Source organism: Canis lupus, chromosome 9 (genome assembly GCF_011100685.1).
Source record: "Canis lupus familiaris isolate Mischka breed German Shepherd chromosome 9, alternate assembly UU_Cfam_GSD_1.0, whole genome shotgun sequence".
Lineage (NCBI taxonomy): Eukaryota > Metazoa > Chordata > Mammalia > Carnivora > Canidae > Canis > Canis lupus.
The window spans coordinates 14,862,762-14,880,444 of NC_049230.1; the positions used below are offsets into that span (position 1 = coordinate 14,862,762).

The window sequence follows — 17,683 nt, forward strand, 5'->3', positions numbered from 1 at the left end:
GATTCTAAGTGCAAGTCTGAATAGGGCCTGAGAGGATGCATTTTTATGAGCTCCCAGGTGATACTCTGGTGCTGGTCCATGGACCACACTTTGAGGAACAAAGGCATAGCACACTCATCTGACTTTGAGAGTTAACTTTTTCAGTCCAATGAAAAGCTATGAGTAGTGGTGCTAGGGTAATAATGAATGAAGACTCTGAAAATTATGGTTATGCAACATAACTACATTTGATAAGTATTATATACTACTGTGAGAATGTAAATTGTTTATTATTCCAAAAAAGCTATATGTTCTCTGTTGTTATAACTCAAATGAGTGAGCTTTAAGTTTACCCTGAATGACAGAAGTATTTAAAATCATTTTTGTATAAATTCATTCTTAACTTGAGACTGATAAACTTGAGCTTCCCATCTAGATCTAGTTCGATAAACTCTTTTTTTTTCAAATTTAAAGTTGATCCAGGGTTATGAAACTTAGTTGATGATAACCTGCTTAATAATTTTTATGCCACTATTACCTGAAAATTATAGATACTTGTAATTCTTGCAAAGTTCTTAAATATCTACTTCTGGAATGGGTTTGAAGAATAACAAGTCACTTCTAAAAATTTATCCCAGTTTCTATAGTCCTGTTGTAGATGGGTGGTAATTATTTTACGCTCATTATTTTAGTCAAAAAAGCTATAAAGTTTGCATTTGTTTCCTGCATAATATTAATGCACAGTGTGGCTAGTTCTTAATTTCTTATGTCAATCATCATTTCTCTTTCCTGTAGATTTATCTTGTGCCTAAAAGTTTGGCTCGAAAACGAATTTGGAATAAAAAGTACCCCATTTGCATTGAACTTGGTCGACAAGATGACTTTATGTCTAAGGCCCAGACTGATAAAGAGACTTCTGAAGAAAAGCCACCAGCTGAGAGAGAGCTGGGAGGCGAGGACCCTAAGAAGCCACCCCATCCTCAGGAGGGAACAAGATCTGGCCAGCGAGATCAGATACTATATCTCTTTGGGAGAACTGGCCGAGAGAAAGAGGAGTGGTTTAGGCGATTTATTCTGGCATCTAAACTGAAGTCAGAAATCAAGAAGCCACCTGGTGTTTCTGGAAGTAAACCAGGTAATGACACGTGCTAAATGCTCCAGTATTTTTAAAAGGCACATAGGCAAGGGAGAGAGATTCCCAGGTAGGAAGGAAGGAAAGCCACCCTGAACTGATGATGGTCTGCTACCTAAGGAGTGTACCTAGGAGTTGTTTACCTTTTAGGTTGATCACTGTGCTGATCACTTCTAGGCAGCTCTGTGTACCAAACCATTTAACCAGTTTTGGAACAGCTTGCAGATATATAGTTTTTCACCTCTGTTGGTTCCTTAGGATTATATTTATTTGTACTTTATATTTTGACTCCTCTGAGAGAAGAAACCTCAGGAGAATCCTGGTTGTGATAAGGAGATGGATGAGTCAGGGCAGTATATCAGATTAGTGCTCTCAAACTCCTGGCTGTAAACATGGTTCTCTAAACCTGAGATCACCATAAAAATGCAGAGTCCCCTGGCCTCCTGATTCATATTTGTACTGATAAATGAGCCTCTGTTCATTTCCTGTCCTTCTGCCCCATGTATGCCACTTGAACCCTCACTGAACCTCTCAGCATTCTCCAGACATACTGGGATCTGTCATTGCTTTTGCATGTGCTCTTCCCTCTACCTGGAGTGTTCTTCCTCCCACCTGCACCAGGAAAATGCCAGCTATTTCTTCCAGAGGCAGCCCAGAGGACACTATCTGTGAAAGTTAGTCCTGGTCTCTCTTGGGTGGAGATAGTCACCCTCTTCTTTCTGTCTTGAAAGTCCTTTAGTTATGCTTCAGTTACAATGATTTTTATAGAGGGCTGTGATTTACTTGCCTAGGTGCCCAAACCCAAGGGCAGGGATTATGTCTTATTCTTTGTTTCATGTGGAATTGGCCCAGAGAAACTGCTTGATAAAAATCTTTGTTAAATGAAAGATGACAGGTCTGGAATTGCCATGAGCTATGGGTGAACAGTTAGCTTTCTGCCCACTTTTCATTTGTCCATGGGGTATGTCAGTTCCGTATTTGACCTTAAATGATCACAAGGAAAAAAGAAAAAGGTACTTACCACATGGACTTCATGGCTTTCAGTTCCTCTGAATTGTCTTAGGGAAGAATAAAAACTTTTAAAAAATGATCTGTTATTAGAGTGGAAGATATTTTCCAAGATAGGAAATAACCTTATAAATATTTTTTTTTAAACACTCACTTGTTAGCATTTTAGCTAGTTTTCAACTCAGCCCAGGGAGGTTTGTTTGATGTACCATTGACTTTGCAATTGTTTCCTTCACGTGCATTAACAGCCAGCCCCTCTTTGCTGCAGGTGTTTTGCCTTCACACAGCAGACACAACAGTCCCTCAGGGCACCTGACCCACAGCCGCAGCAGCAGCAAAGGCAGCGTGGAGGAGATCATGTCCCAGCCGAAGCAGAAGGAGCTGGTGGGCAGTGTGCGGCAGAAGATGCTTCTGGACTACAGTGTGTACATGGCCAGATGTGTCCCCCAGGAAAACCGAAGCCCCCAGAGGAGCCCTGTGCAGAGTGCGGAAAGCAGCCCCACGGCTGGGAAGAAGGTAAAGCTGGCTGCCTGGGCTGTGGCTATACTGCTTTTCTACTCAAACTCATTTCTTCATACATAAGCACTTAGCACTGCTCTAGGCACTGGGGACACAGTAATGACCAAGATAGATAAGGGCCTTGCCCTCAGGGAGCTTATACTCTAGTCAGGGAGACAGCAAGAAACAAACATCTGGTGGTGGCAAGAATTAAAATAAAGCCAAGTAAGGGGGAATGGAAAGTGGCCAGACTGCTGTTTTAGAGTGGTGGTCCAGGAGGGCCTCCTTGAGGAGGTGACATTTGGGCACAGACCTGACCAAAGTGAGGAAGTGAGCCCTGGGCTGTGTGTGGGAGGAGCCTTCCAGGTGAGGGGACCAGCAAGTGCCAAGACCCCAAAGCAGGGATGTGGTTGGAGTATAAGGAACTGTGATGAGGCCCTGCAATGACGGAGAGGTAGGGCCTCATGGGATCAGTTCTAAGGAGGATTTAAGTTTAAAAATGGCTGTCCATGGAGAGTGGGGGGGCAGGGGGCACCCTTGGGGCTGTGGGGGATGGGGCTGTGATGAGGGAGAGCAGTGGGTGGTGAGAACGGCTGCAGTTGGGATATGTGTTGGAGGGGAGCTGGCTGGATTTGCTGATGAATTAGATGTGGGTATGAGAGAACCAGAGGGGCCTTTGACCTGAGCAACTGGGCAATCAGGGAAGTTCTCAGAATCATTAGTAATAAAGGTCTTAATTCCTCAGTTATGTTTGTATTCTCAGATTCTTGGACTCATTAGCTATGTCCAGTGCTTTTGAAGATTTACCACGAGCATTCCTCCTGTAGAGTAACAAGCTGGCCATTGACTCAGGATCATTTGCAATAAGATAGCTAATCTAAGCTGCCATATGCCAGATTCTATTAGGCACTGCAATAGAATTACTCTGACCCCTTCAACAGTCTTGCAGATGAATGGTATTCTCTATTTTGTAGATGAGGAAACAGGTTCACAAGAATTAAGTAGCTTAATTTCACAGTTGCTAAGTGATGGCGTAGACAAAACCTGATCTGACACTCGTAGGCCCCCAGCTGCCACCACTGCCATTTTGGTGCTGGACCTGAGGCTTCCTGCCACTCCTCCACTCATGCTCTAAGCACCACCTCTGGCCTGTGTAGCACAAAACCCGTTTTTCTCCTGTTCAGTAACTTACTGAAATGTTTGACCTCTTCAAGTGACCATATCTCTGTTCTTCATGGGAAGCACTCGGTGCCTTCTCTGTGCTGTTCATCAGTCATGGGTTTTGACTAATTCTGTTGATCCTCTTCAGTGGGAAAGAGGCCCCTGAACCGTCATTCAGCTGACTTTGTCAGGCCAAAAAGACCCTGTGCCTCAGCTGGTCCCTTCCTCACTGCCTCTGCTTTCTGACCTAAGTTACCAACTAGAGTGGGAAGTAGGCCTTCCTCTAGGGTGGAGTTGGGTAATAAAAGACTATTCTAGGAATGTCCTGTTTACAACCAGTGAATCCCCCTACCCCAAATTTCTTTTGTCCCTAGGTTGTCAGCTATCTGGATTCTCATCAGCTTCAGGGAAATCAGGGGGAGAATTGTATACTAATGTAAGAAAATTGTCTAATGATAATGCTTGCTTTTTAAAAGAGTTCCTTAAGTTAAAAATACAAAAACATGTCTTTGAACATAGTTTCCTCAGTGTGTTACCTGTATGTGTGTCCTGTCCTTGCTGGAGTCTATGGAAACCCCACGATGGGCTGGGAGGCTCCAATGGCACATAACACAGCCCCTCCACCCAGCATTGCTGCCCCCCAAGCAGGGGAGAGTTTTCTAGTGCAAACCTCCTTTCTGAGTACTTGGCATTTACCTCTTTAAGCACCAAAACATGTCTTTCCTTTCCTAAATCTGATGAAAATCTTTAAAAACCACATTGCATTTCCTGGCCCCCTTAGGCAGAGCAGGCATGGATGATTTAATCTTGATAATTTAAGGACTTAACAAACAGAAATTCAGGCTTGTCGTCATGCAGGCCTACTTGAGCTTGGAGACCTTTCACCCCCATCTGAGCTATCCCAGGCTGCAGATTGTGCAGTAGTTTCTCTGGATTGTCTGTTGGCTGGTGTTGGTATATGTCCTTCTAGTGGATTTTCCTTGAGTGCTAATGCCCATCTCCCACCCCTACCCTTAATATAACAATTCTAGTTTGTGTAGGCTGGGAAACCAGAAAGCCAGAATTGGGGGGAAAAAAAATACAGTATTGTGCAAACAGGATGACTGTCCTTAAAAAAAGGATCTTTGGAAGAAAGCACATGAGGTCCATTGCTGGGCTCCCGCATCCATTTGACCTGCCTGAAGCGTGTGTGGGCCATGTCCTGGCTCTCGGGTGGTCTGCTAGTTAAGACAGTCTTGAATAAGCTGTTATTTAACTATTACTCTGTGCCTCTGATATCACAAGTCTAGGAGAAACTCAAAGGGCTCAGAGACACAAATGAACCTTTGACATCTCTTCATGTTACAGTGTCACATAGTCAGTGTCAGCCACCAGCCAGAGCTTACCCAGAGTAGCAGGCCCCTTCCTCTTTCAGAGAGGGAGCTTGGGGACACAGCTCCAGATTTTGCCTCAACTTCTCTTCTCCCTACTCTCCCCCTGCTGCTGCCTCTTTTTGGCCATGGTCAAAGCGTATCTTACCCTGAGGGCTCTGAGACTAATGGCAACTTCCACCCGCTGGGCCTCTTTTCTGACATGTCACCCACTGCTAAGCTAGGTTTGGAGGTAAATAAGGCCACTGGGGCTCAGGAGTCAAACCACTGTTAAAAACACTTAGGGTATAATTAGTAAATATAGACAAAGTTTGCATTAAACAATGCTAAAACACTTTTGGTGATCATCCTTCCTTAAAGTATAATTTATTATTAAATTATTTACTATTATTTATTATAATAAATACAAATATTTATTATTAAAAACATAACCAGGGGATTCTGCATATTGAAACCATTTTGGAGCTCAAAATTGGAATCATAAAATTACTATTTTGGGGGAAGGGCCTGGTTCTCCAGATGTGTAGTGGTTAGTGACCAGCCACTGAGCCCTGACTTGCCCTTGTGACTGCTTTGTCCCGCAGCCACAGACTGTGCAAGCCTCTGAATCTCTATGGTGTTGGAGCCATTTTCTCACTGTTCAGGCAACTTAACCTCTAGAGTAGTTGAGAGACCATGAGGCTGGCTGGGGAGACCAGAGCTTTATTGTCTTGTCAAGGTAGTCGGCTTGGTTGGAGGAGGAGATTTTAATAGTAATTCAGAAAACCAGAAAATAAGGAAACTCTTATGAAACTAAGAGCACACTGTATGTTAAGAGGGAAGCTCTCTTTTAAAAAAAGTCTAAGGGTGGCATAGTATTACCCCTAGTGTGGTTACCTCAAGAAGGGAGACCACACAGGCTGCTTGCAGATTTGCTCAGGGGTGTGAGGCCAGAGAGGCTACTAATTCTGTGTGCCCCAGAGTGGCCTGCCTGGGAGAGAGGACCATCGGTGGGGCAGTGCTTTGCCTATCCTTGAGGCAGGTGCAAGGCTCTAGTATTCAGATCATGTCACACACTACCACACTCATTCAGGGAAGATCCTAAATGTTTAGAAATAATGTAAGCTTCCCAGGTTTGGAGAGCCCTGTTTTCATTATTACAGTTGTACTAATTATCTTGTCACCTATTAACTGGATCATGAGACAAGAACCCCAAAAAAAAGCAAATAGGAATCCAACAGAAACCAGGAAATCTTAGTTGGCAGAGTGGTTTTCCAAGGCTTCCCCTTTCCTGCTCAAAGTCAGCTTTTCAGACATTTAAAAGTAGAATTAAAAAGTGCTCTTCATACAGTGAATAAAAAATATGAAGCCATAGAGCCATTTTAAACATAAATTTTAGGGCAGCCCCAGTGGCGCAGCGGTTTAGCGCTGCCTGCAGCCCAGGGCGTGATCCTGGAGACCCTGGATCGAGTCCCACGTCAGGCTCTCTGTATGGTGCCTGCTTCTCCCTCTGCCTGTGTCTCTGCCTCTCTCTCTCTGTCTCTATGAATAAATAAATAAAATCTTTAAAAAAAAATAAAAAAAAATAAACATAAATTTTAGAAAGGATACAGAAAAGAGTGCCAAGACAATTCAAGGAGGTAGGAGGGAGAGAATAGTGTTTTCAACAAATGGGTGCTGGAACAACTGGTATCCACATGGCAAAAGAATGAAGTTGGACCCCTACCTCACACCATATACAAAAACTAACTCAAAAGGATTGTAGACTTCAATATAAGAGCTAAAACTATAAAACTCTTAGAAGAAAACACAGGAGTAAATCTCTGTGGTTTAGGGTTAGGTAAAACTTTCTTAGATAAGATACCCAAAAGTACATGCAACCAAAAACATTTTAAAAGATAAGTTAGATTTCGTCAAAATTAAAAACTTTTGTGCTGCAAACAATACCAATAAGATTGTGAAAGACAACCCATAGAATGGGAGAAAATATCTGCAAATCATGTATCTGATATTCTGTTACCTAGAATAAACAAAGGACTTAAAATGGAACACTTAAAAGGTAAATGACCTAATTAAGAAGCGGGCAAAGGGGAATGCCTGGGTGGCTCAGTCAGTTAAGTGTTTGCCTGGGATTAAGCCCTGCACCTGGTTCCCTGCTTAGTGGGGAGCCTGCTTCTCCCTCTCCCTCTGCAGCTCCCACTGCTTGTGCACACACACACACACACACACACACACTCTGTCAAATAAATAAATAAAACCTTAAAAAAAATGGACAAAGGATTTGAATAGACATTTCTCTAAAGAAGAAATACAGATGGCCAGTGAGCCTAGAAAAGATACTCAGTCATTAGTCATCCGGGAAATTCGATTCGAAACCATAATGAGATACCACTTCACAACCACTAGGATGGCTAGAATTAATAATAATAATAATAATAATAATAATAATAAATAGCAAGTATTAGAATATTGAGAAAGTAGAACCATTTTGGGTTGATGGTGGGAATGTAAAATGATTCAGCTGCTGTAGAAAGCACTTTGGTAGGTTCTCAAAGTAAACATATAGCTATGTGATCTAGCAATTTCACCCTTAGGTATATATCCTAGAGAAATGAATAGAAACCTATGTCTGCACAAAAATTTGTACACAGATGTTCATGGCAGCATTATTCACAGTAGCCAAAAGTGGAAGCAACTGAAACTTACATCAAGTATGGTGTATACACACGATAGAATGTTATTCTGTAATAGGAATAATGTGCCAGCACCTGCTACAGCATTGGTAAATCTCAAGAACATTATGCTTACAAGAGAAGTCAGTCACAAAAGAACATGTTGCAGGATTCCATTTATATGAAATATCTAGAATAGGTGAATTTGCTGAGATATATTAGTGGTTGGTTGCCTGGGGCTTGTGGGGAGAGGTGTTGGTGTTGGGGATGAGGCTAATGGGGATGGTGCCGGTGGAAACGGTGGTAGCAGGGATGGAGTTGGGGAAGAATGGCAAGTAACTGCTAAGGGATACAGGGTTTCTTTGGAGGGTAATTAAAATGTTCTAAAGTTGGAGCACCTGGGTAGCTCAGTCAGGCATCCAACTCTTGATTTCAGCTCAGGTTGTGATCTCTAGGTCAAGAGATCAGGCCCCACTGGGAGCTCCAAGCTCAGCAGGAAGTCTGCTTCCTCTTCTCTCTACCTCTGTCCCTCACCATTTCTGCACATGTGTGTGTGTGCTTGCTCGCTCTCAAAGATTTTTTTAAAATGTTCTAAAGTTGATGGTGGTGATGGCTTCATAATTCTGTGAATATGCTAAAAACCATAGATTGTACTCTTAGATAAATGGGTGAATTGTGTGTTATGTAAACTATATCTCTGTAAAGCTGTAAAAAAAAAAAAAAAGAAGATTCAAAACCATGTTAGTTTGATCCAATTTTGTTTTTTTAAAAAGTTCTGTATCCTAAAAAGTATCCTAAAAGCATACATTGAAAAAAAAAAAACTGATAGAAAAAAGAAAATAGAACTCTTCTTACAACCAGTGAATCCCCCTACCCCAAATTCCTTTTGTCCCTAGGTTGTCAGCTATCTGGATTCTCATCAGCCTTACATTTGGATAGTGGGGTTATGGGTGTTCTCTGCAATAAATATGTATTGTTTTTATAATTGGGGAAACAGCTAACAGATCTGGAGGAAAGGTCTTCCATTGTGTCTTCTGGACCCAGTAGTCCTCTGTGAAACCCTAGTGGCACCAGATTGTGTGTGACCAAACCTTTAGAGCAGAGGCACTAAGCTCTCTTTGGAACAAAGAAAGCTGGGCTGGCCTTGGCCTCCTGGCCATTTGTTACAGCAAAGATTAGGCTAAAAAATTAAGTAAATTTGTACTTTACTCTGGAGGTTAGCTTATAATAAACTATATCCCAAAAGCTACTCAGACAAGCCTGGTAGCCTCCTTTAGCTTCTGCCTGTCGGACCTTCCAGACCTTTTTTTTGGCAGTCATTTTGAGAAAGGTACCCTATCTACATGTACATGTGCAATTGAAATGGTGAAATGAATATTCTCACGTTCCTTCCTGCAGGCAAATGGCAGTGTTAGGAAACGCATGCATATTTATTCTTTAAGCTCTTAAATTTTTATGACGTTCATTGGAAGTGAGTTCTTTCTAGTAGTCCAGTGAATCCAGATTTTGTTCATAAAGCTGCTTTGATGCATTGTCAATGTCCTGCTGCTCTTGGATTTTTCTTTGTTCCCAGTGAATCTGTGGAGAGAAGCCTGCAGAAGGAACTGTTGAAAAGAAAAAACAACCTGCTTGTCAGTTATTTCAGAAATGTGTTTCCACATCATATGCCTTCGGCTTGGACGTAAATTCTGAAATAGCCCTTTGTTCCTTGCTATTTTTGTGCCAAACCTGTTTGCTGTGAATATCTAGGGTTGCAAAGAAAGGCTAATAGAGGGGGGAAAGTGACCAATTCTCTTATGTTGCCTCCAGATCTAAGCAAGACATGCACTGCCTGGTGTGGGCACAACTTGGCACTGCCTAAATACCTGGGGGAGGAGGGCATCATCCTTGGATGGGTGTTTACTCGGAAGTCTGTGTAGATTATCTGATGTGACTCAAAGACCGTAACCTCAGAAAAGCTGGACCAGATCCCCATGGGGGGTGGGCGCAGATGTTCAGGCAGAGAGAAAAGTGATTCCAAAAAACATGTAATACCTGTAGCATGACCAAATGCCCAGTGATCACAGACTTCTGCTCTTGTACCCAAGACCTGGTGGTAGAAGTGTCTTGGGTGAGAGGTGCCCAGCTGGCTCTGTTGGGGAAGTGTGAAACTCCTGATCTTGGGGTTGTGAGTTTGAGCTGCACGTTGAGTATAGAGATTACTTAAAAATAAAATCTTAAAAAAAGTATTGATTAATAACAAAAGATATTACAGCACTAGAAAGGACAGAGGCGTTGTACAGCCATTGAAACCAGTGAGGTAGAGCCATGTCTTCTGAAATGGAATGACCAACATGTATTATTTTTTAAACCAGAGTTTAATTTTTTTTAAATGAGACCCACCAACGTTCCTAAGGGAGACCTGCAAAAACACCCACACTTGAAGGACTCCTAGAACATAAAATATCTCCCCTTATACGTGAGAACATTAAATATAAAAACACAAGCAAACTCCCAGACCCCCAAAGAGAGAAACGGTGCCTGCTCTGACAAGACTAGTGGACAGGTGGGCGCTGGGCAGTCCACCAGTCCCTGCACAAGCTCAGTGAGCGGTTCAGACCCACAGAGCTCCAGGCTCCAGAAAAATCACACGGGTACATGCCATAGACCTTTGGGGTACTCACAAGTCATCACATCTCCAGGTGTCAAATGCATGAGCACTAGGCCACCTGGGTACAGTCTCCCTGGCCTAGACCCAGCCGCCCACCACAGATTGCCCTAGCGTGAGCTCATGCAGCAAGCCTGGAGATACTGCGGGAGTCTGATGTGTGTTATGGCTGCAGGCAGCCCGGAGGTCAGGGCAGATGCATTTGTACAAACCGCAGAGGGAAGAGAAAGGGTAAACAGTTTGCTCATTTCTGCATTTCTGGGTTTTTTGGTCTTTGCTTTCCAGGCTAATTGTTTCAGTAAGGCTGTAGTCTAATTAGAGATCTCAGCATAAGGAAATGTCTGTCACACCAGGTGCTGGTCACACCACCTTCTGCCCTCAGGACAGAGCAGGAATCAGGGAGAAAGAGGCTCTGAGTCAGGCTGCACTGATCAACGAGGGGCCTCAGGCAGGACATGAATGGTTCCAAGTCCATTTCCTCACCCCTAAAATAGAAGTAAAGGTTCCGTCTTTCTGGGCTATTGTAAGGCATAAATGAGGGAGCCTGAGAAGTTGTCTTATCAGGGCCTGGCGCAGGGTCAGTTGGTGGCACCTGTGACGACAGTTGTGGTCTGCAAGCATTACCTGCACTGCTGGTACCTTGCCACCTATTTTTCCCTCCTGCTTCACCCCACGTGGCCCTCTCTGGGCAAGGGTCCATCGTCTGATGATTAGCCTTGGAAATCAGAGACTAACTCACGTTTGCTCTCCTCCTGCCTCGCATACTGGCTGTGCTAGATGTTTAAGACCGATTGTACCCAGCGGTGGTGAGGTCTAGGGTATGTCATTGGGCTGAGACTGGGGAGAACAGCCGGAGGGGTTTTCACAGAATTCCTGAGAACAGGCTCTCTCTAATCTGAGGCTGTGGTTCTCAGCCTCACCTGTTCATTACATCAGTGAGAGAGCTGCTGGAAATTTGGATACCCACTTAAATTAGTACCTCTGGGTGTAGGGCCCAGGCACCAGTGTTTTTAAACAGCTCCCTGCCCCACGCCCAAGAGGGCTGTGTGTTCACAGCTGACTGAGGGAGTCCTGGGCCTAGAGGCTTTGGGGCTGCCTTGGGAGGACCAGCCTGATGGTTATATGTTTTAGGGAGCCTCTGCTGGAAGAAGACAGGCAGACATTTGATCAGAGGTGTCATTAATCAGAAGTGGGTACCAAGCTCATTTGGGAGGCAGGGCAATCTGGTTGAGCTAATTGTATGAAATATTAGCTCATTCACAGGAAGACTGGTAGAAAAAGAAAAGAGACAAATAGGAGTTTTTATCTGTGATGGTGGCTTTTGTTGCTCCCTTTTTCTATTCACTGACATAACATGAGGCTTGTAATTTGTAGGGGAGAAATAAAACTCCCGTGGCCGCCCATCTCTATAGGGAAGGACCTTCAGTGACTTTGTAAAAATAAGCACCTGTCTTATTCTCCAGTTGCTTTCCAGCTAATTTTGGTTCTCTTTCTTTTGCCAGTTGCCAGAGGCTCCGCCCTCTGAGGAGGAAGAACAGGAAGCCTGGGTGAACGCCTTCCTTGGAAGAATGTTTTGGGACTTCTTAGGAGAGAAATATTGGTCTGACCTGGTATCTAAGAAAATCCAAATGAAACTCAGCAAAATAAAGGTACCGTTTTCCACCCAAGAGGCTTCCAATTCTTCATCTTTCTTAATTTTGAAGTTTTGTATCATTATATCCTAAGGGGACAAAAACTTGGCTTAAAGCATATAACATATGAGAACCACAGTATATCTTGAGCTGTGACCTTGACTGTAGGACTCACCCGACCTGGGGACCCTAGTGAATGTGCCTGTTTACTTTTTCCTTTGTGTGCCCCTCATTATTACCCACTCTAGGTGATAATCCAGAATTTGGTTTGGGAAAATGGGAGCTTTTGTAGCTGGTGTGTCATGTAGACCTCTGTTGTCTTTAAATCAGTAAGGAACTTAAATCATACTTCAGGAGCCCACCCGGCCTCAGAGTCTGGGGGCTGTTCTATCTCTGCTGCAGAAAGTGCCAGACTACAGACCTCTTTCCCAAGTCATGCTCTCTCTCCAAGCTGGGAAAGTTAGCATGGCACTCCAAATGTGTCTGGGTCTGACCTTTACTTGTGGCCAGATGGTATTTTATTTTGGGCTCTCTCTTTGCTGAAAACACCAGTCCTGGTGCTGATCAAGGTCCACTTGGAAATAAGTTTAAACTGTATAAATATTCCTCATGATTGCCACTAAGTGACTCATTTAGTACCACCTCTGCCAACCCAGAGACCTTACTAAGGTTACATAGAAGTAAGTTTCTGACTCAAGGAAGACCCAGCCAAGGAGGAGTCCCTTTGGTCCCCAAATTTTCACTGAGAAGTGGCACAGTCAGCAGCTGTAGATCATTATGGGTCAGAGATACCTTTGAGATGCAGAAACAGATGAATCCTTTCCCTAGAAAAATGCACAGTGATGCAGAATTTTGCCCATGACTTCAGAGAGTTCAAGGACTCCAGGTTAGGAACTGTGGGCTAAGGTAAAATTTCATTAGAAAATGCAGGCATGAAGAAACTTCAGTGTGACTTGTGTAATTCCTTTGGGTGGCAAACCAAGGATCTTAAGGGCTCAGTCAAGTTCTGGCAAGCTGGAGGCCCATGTCCTCTCTTCCCTAAGAGGACATGAAGAAAAGAGACCACCATCTGAGCTGGAAGAGTGGATTTCGTGCAGAATTCAGGGCAAGGATTTGGGAGGGCTCAGTTGACCTGGGTCAGCCTGTTGTTTCTCAGGTAGATTGAGGGTTGAAACCACTCTGCTAGCCAGGTCCAACTGGGAGTAGGAAGCAGCAGTGACCCTTCCATGTTCGCACACAAGCAGCCAAGCTGGAGCTCACTCCACCTCTTCCCCCTTTTTAGAAAATTATGGAGAGCTTGATGAGTTCTGGGTAAAGACACGCAAGTGGGGCTGGCCCTCTTCTTTTCCCAAAGACTGCTGGGGGCCCTTCCCTGAACATGAGGGCTGGGAGTCCTGGCAGTGGGAGGCAGAAAGCAGGGCGTGCCTCAACTCCGGACAGGACGTTGCTGTCCCAATTACACACATTCCAAAACAAACTGAGGCAGGGTCTTGTCCCACGCTTCTCTTGAGTGCTGGAAGTCCATGGATCCTCTACCGTCTTGGAGAATGATAGGCTCTCTCATTCCAGAGGAAGCTGAGGGAAAGTCTTTTATTTTCATCTTCTCCCTTTGCTGGTCATGTGGGCTTTTTCAGTTTGCAGACTTAAAACTGAGGTCAGAAGTGCTAGAAGGTTAGGATGGAAAAAATGGCCTGGCTCCAGTAGTACCAGCAGGTCAATACCTGAGTGTCCTGCAAGACTAGAGGAGACCCTGGATATAATGGAATAAACAGAAAGGCAGCAGGATATTCCTACCAATTCTGAACCTGTTGCCACCCCTACCAAAAAGACTCTGATCATCATATTCTGGAAAGCCACATATTCTGGAAAGAACTAAATCTAGTAGTGAGTGTTGGTTAATGGCCAATACAAGAGCCAGAATAGCCGGAGGAGCCTGAGCTTTGACAAAGATCTCCCATCTCCTGGTTTCCCTTCAAGGCCTGACATATGGAGAACTCTTTGCTGGCTTTGCCCTGCGGTCTCAGATTGTCACCCTCACATGTGATAATGACTCATGTTGTGAAAGAGCAGCCCTGTGTGTGTATCTGGTGCCCAGTGATGGTTTAAAACAATCTGGGTTTCTGCCCCAACAGCAAGTACATTCTTGGCTTCAGCCGGCCCCTCCCAACACTGCCCCGGGGCCCTCGGTCATGGGCCTCTTATGCCTGTGTCAGCAAATGTTGTTATTGCAGACAGCTTCCAGCAGTTCCTCCCACCAACCTGAGAATGTTCCATTCACCTGAATGTCCAGTTGGGTTCACTTAAGAGGGTAAAGAACATGCAGTGGGTTCTTGTCTCTCTGTGATGCCTTTGGGTGGGAAGAAGAGAGTTTCTGGTAGAAAAGAGCAGAAGGAGTGACGTTTCCTTGCCTTCCCCTGCAGAGTAGGAAGGAGGCTGACTAGGCTGGGGGGCCTGTTCTAAGAGTTTTTATTCAAAGCAGTTGTGATTTGGAGGGGAAGGGTGAGAGATGTTCTAGAATCTTGGAGTTAGGCACTCAGGTGAATAAGTAGGAATCTGGGCCCTGCAGAGCCCCTCCTCATTCTGCCTACTGATGATTAGGCCTGGCCCAACCCTGCTGAGTCTTTCCCAGTCCCTGGTCCCTCAGCCCTTTGTCTCAGGTCCCTCCTCTACCCTTGTAGGAACCACAGAGTACAGAGTGGGAGGGCTTGGACAGGGGACTGGGAATGCCATCTCTGCATCCACTCCCCTTGATCAGTGTTGGACTCCTGTTCCCATAGAAACCCAGCATGCTCCTGACTCACTGGGTATTAGAGTGATAATAATAGACAGTCTGGGGCAAAGGTGCAAGAATCTGGCTACGTTCTTGGCCAAGTAGGCTGATTGGAAGGTCAGCCACCACATAACAGTGATGCCTTGGAAAAAAGGTTTTCCATATCCAGCAACCACCAATTCAAAATGCACATTTGAGTACTGCCTTTGGTCACATTTTGTTCATCACAGATGTCATAATTCTTTAACTATCCCACCCCTGCAGAAAAACAGAGAAGGAGAAACTTCTCTGGTGAATTGTCAAAGTGTACAACTTAGCTGAAGAGGTCCAGCCAAAATAGGCATTAAATCCATGCCTGGCTAAATGCTACCACATTTTATGGGAAATGTTCAGTGTATATGTATTTTAAAAAGCCAGTTTGATGCTGGTAGAAAAACTGGGGGCTCATTATAGGCTCCAGTGTCATGGGAATCTCATATATAAAGATGGCGCTACGAGTTAGTGGGGAAAGTATTGGTTGTTCAATAAGACGCCTGAGAAGGCATTGGGAAAAAAGTTTAAAGTGGATCCCTGATTTATATCTTATACTAAAATGAAGACTAGACTACAAATTAAAATAATAATATATACACATACCTAAATTCAGGTGAAAGAAATAGATGAATTAATTCCTCAGTCTCAAGGCAAAGTAGGAATTTCTAAGCATGATATTAGTACTCCTGTTATTTCCTTTAGAGCAGGTTCCTACTGACACTGTATTAGTTGGGGTCCCAGCAGAAAACAAATGGCACACTCAAGTGGCATCACCTGAGAGGAGAGTTTGTTAAGGAAAAGATTTATAAATGTGTGGGGCAATGTAAGGAAACCAAGAACAGGGCAGGACCCAGGGCTGGCAGCAGTGGGGAGCTCTTAGCACTCTCTGTAGGGGGAAAGCAGGGAGCAGTTACCAGACCATGGCTGTGTGGAGAGGTTGCCTGTCTGACAGGAGCTGTGGCCTTCAACAGAGGGAGGGGACAAATACCTGACAGCACTCTTTTCCAAATACCTCCCCTCTTCCCTGCGCATTGGTGGATCCCATCGGCCAGCCCAACCAGAAGCCAGAGGGCAGGAGAGCCCATCGGTGTGCTTTGCACAGACCAGCCTCTCAGAACTTGAATCCAGGGGGTGCAAACAGAAAATGTCCAGCACTGTATCAAGGGATGTGAATTTTCTTTTTTTCCAAGCATTTTAATAAATATTGTGAATTTGCCTATCATAAATGTTACAGCAATTTCTTAACTCCCCACTAGTAGTCTAAGAGGGATCCACTTTCCCACACTCTAGCCAGGCATTGTTAACCTGACCAGCATGGCTGGCTCCCCCTTCCTCAGTCAGGTCTTTGGCCAATCGGCACTCTTCACAGAAGCCTTCTCCAACTTCCAAAATAGCCACCCCCGACCCACATCCTGGCTCCCTCTGTCCCACCACTAGCCTTACTGTCTCTGTAACACTAACCACTCTCTCAAACTATTTATTTATCTACTTATTTATCTGTTACCACCTCTCCAACATAAACCCCAGGATAGCAAGGAGCTTGCCTGACTTGTCCACAGCTCTCTCTGTAGGATGATGCCTCATATGCAGTATGTACTCAGTAAATTTCAGGGAAATGAATGTGTCCCCAAAACCTTGACCTTCTCTCCTTCTGAGCAGATGCTGAATTCTAACACTGACCAGGTTACTAATGTCTCATTCATTGTTTACTTTTCTCCTCCAGCTCCCCTACTTTATGAATGAACTAACTCTGACGGAACTTGACATGGGGGTGGCTATGCCAAAAATCCTTCAGGCCTTCAAGCCTTACGTTGATCACCAAGGTAACTCTTAATAATCTCTCGCAGAGAACTGACCATTTATATGAGTGTCGAAATGTCTCCATCTCTGCAGATCGAATATGAAAGCTTTGTGTTGGGAGGGAGTTCAGGGACATTTTAAGCATCTGTCTTACTTTGATTGTTTTCTGTTGTTAAGTCACTGCTTTCAGCTGATGAGGAACAGATTAGGAATAGATCTCCCTGCTAATCCTTCTAGTCTCTCGGATCACTACCATTCTTGCCCCAGCCCAGACATGGCTTTATACCTGTTGGCTTTTATGTGATTTAGAAAATAGCCAGCAGCCCTCAGCTCTCACCAAGAGCTGCCACTGTTCCTTGTGCGCACTCACACCTTTGCCTTGACCCAACCCCTAGGTTGCAAGTTCTCTGACCTTCATGCTTTACATCTTGCTGTTCCTTTCCACACCTAGTAGGTGCTCAGTAAGTGTTTTAAAAATGAAAACAGGTGTTGTCAGCAATATTTTGGGAATATGGTTGTCTGCTGGGGGAAGGTGCTCAGATTTGAGTTTTAAGACCTACTCCTGGGATCCCTGGGTGGCGCAGCGGTTTAGCGCCTGCCTTTGGCCCAGGGCGTGATCCTGGAGACCCGGGATCGAATCCCACGTCGGGCTCCCGGTGCATGGAGCCTGCTTCTCCCTCTGCCTATGTCTCTGCCTCTCTCTCTCTCACTGTGTGGCTATCATAAATAAATAAAATAAAATAAAAAATTAAAAAAAAAATAAGACCTACTCCTGACACGTTATTCACAACTACTCTTGTGGGTTGGGGCAGGAAGAGTTGATTCGGATATATAGCATTTAAATAAAATTATGATGTAAAGATTTATGTGTCTTTTGTGGCACATGGGCTTAAAAGGACCATGATGGAAAATTTAATACACAGGAGTGGGGTGAAAATAGGCATGAGGCCAGTAAGTCAGAATAGTCCGTGAACGGGCAGGCAAAATCTTCCCACCGTGGAAG

General features: G+C 44.3%; 1 protein-coding gene across 1 annotated transcript in view; it reads left to right on the plus strand.

Moving 5' to 3' along the window:
* The window catches only part of TEX2 (testis expressed 2), a 101,546-nt gene that overhangs the window by 63,658 nt on the left and 20,205 nt on the right, over positions 1 to 17,683 (plus strand). Inside the window, 4 exon segments of the mRNA XM_038546863.1 lie at positions 775 to 1,114; positions 2,388 to 2,635; positions 11,949 to 12,095; positions 16,604 to 16,703. Coding sequence (XP_038402791.1) covers positions 775 to 1,114; positions 2,388 to 2,635; positions 11,949 to 12,095; positions 16,604 to 16,703 — 835 coding nt within the window.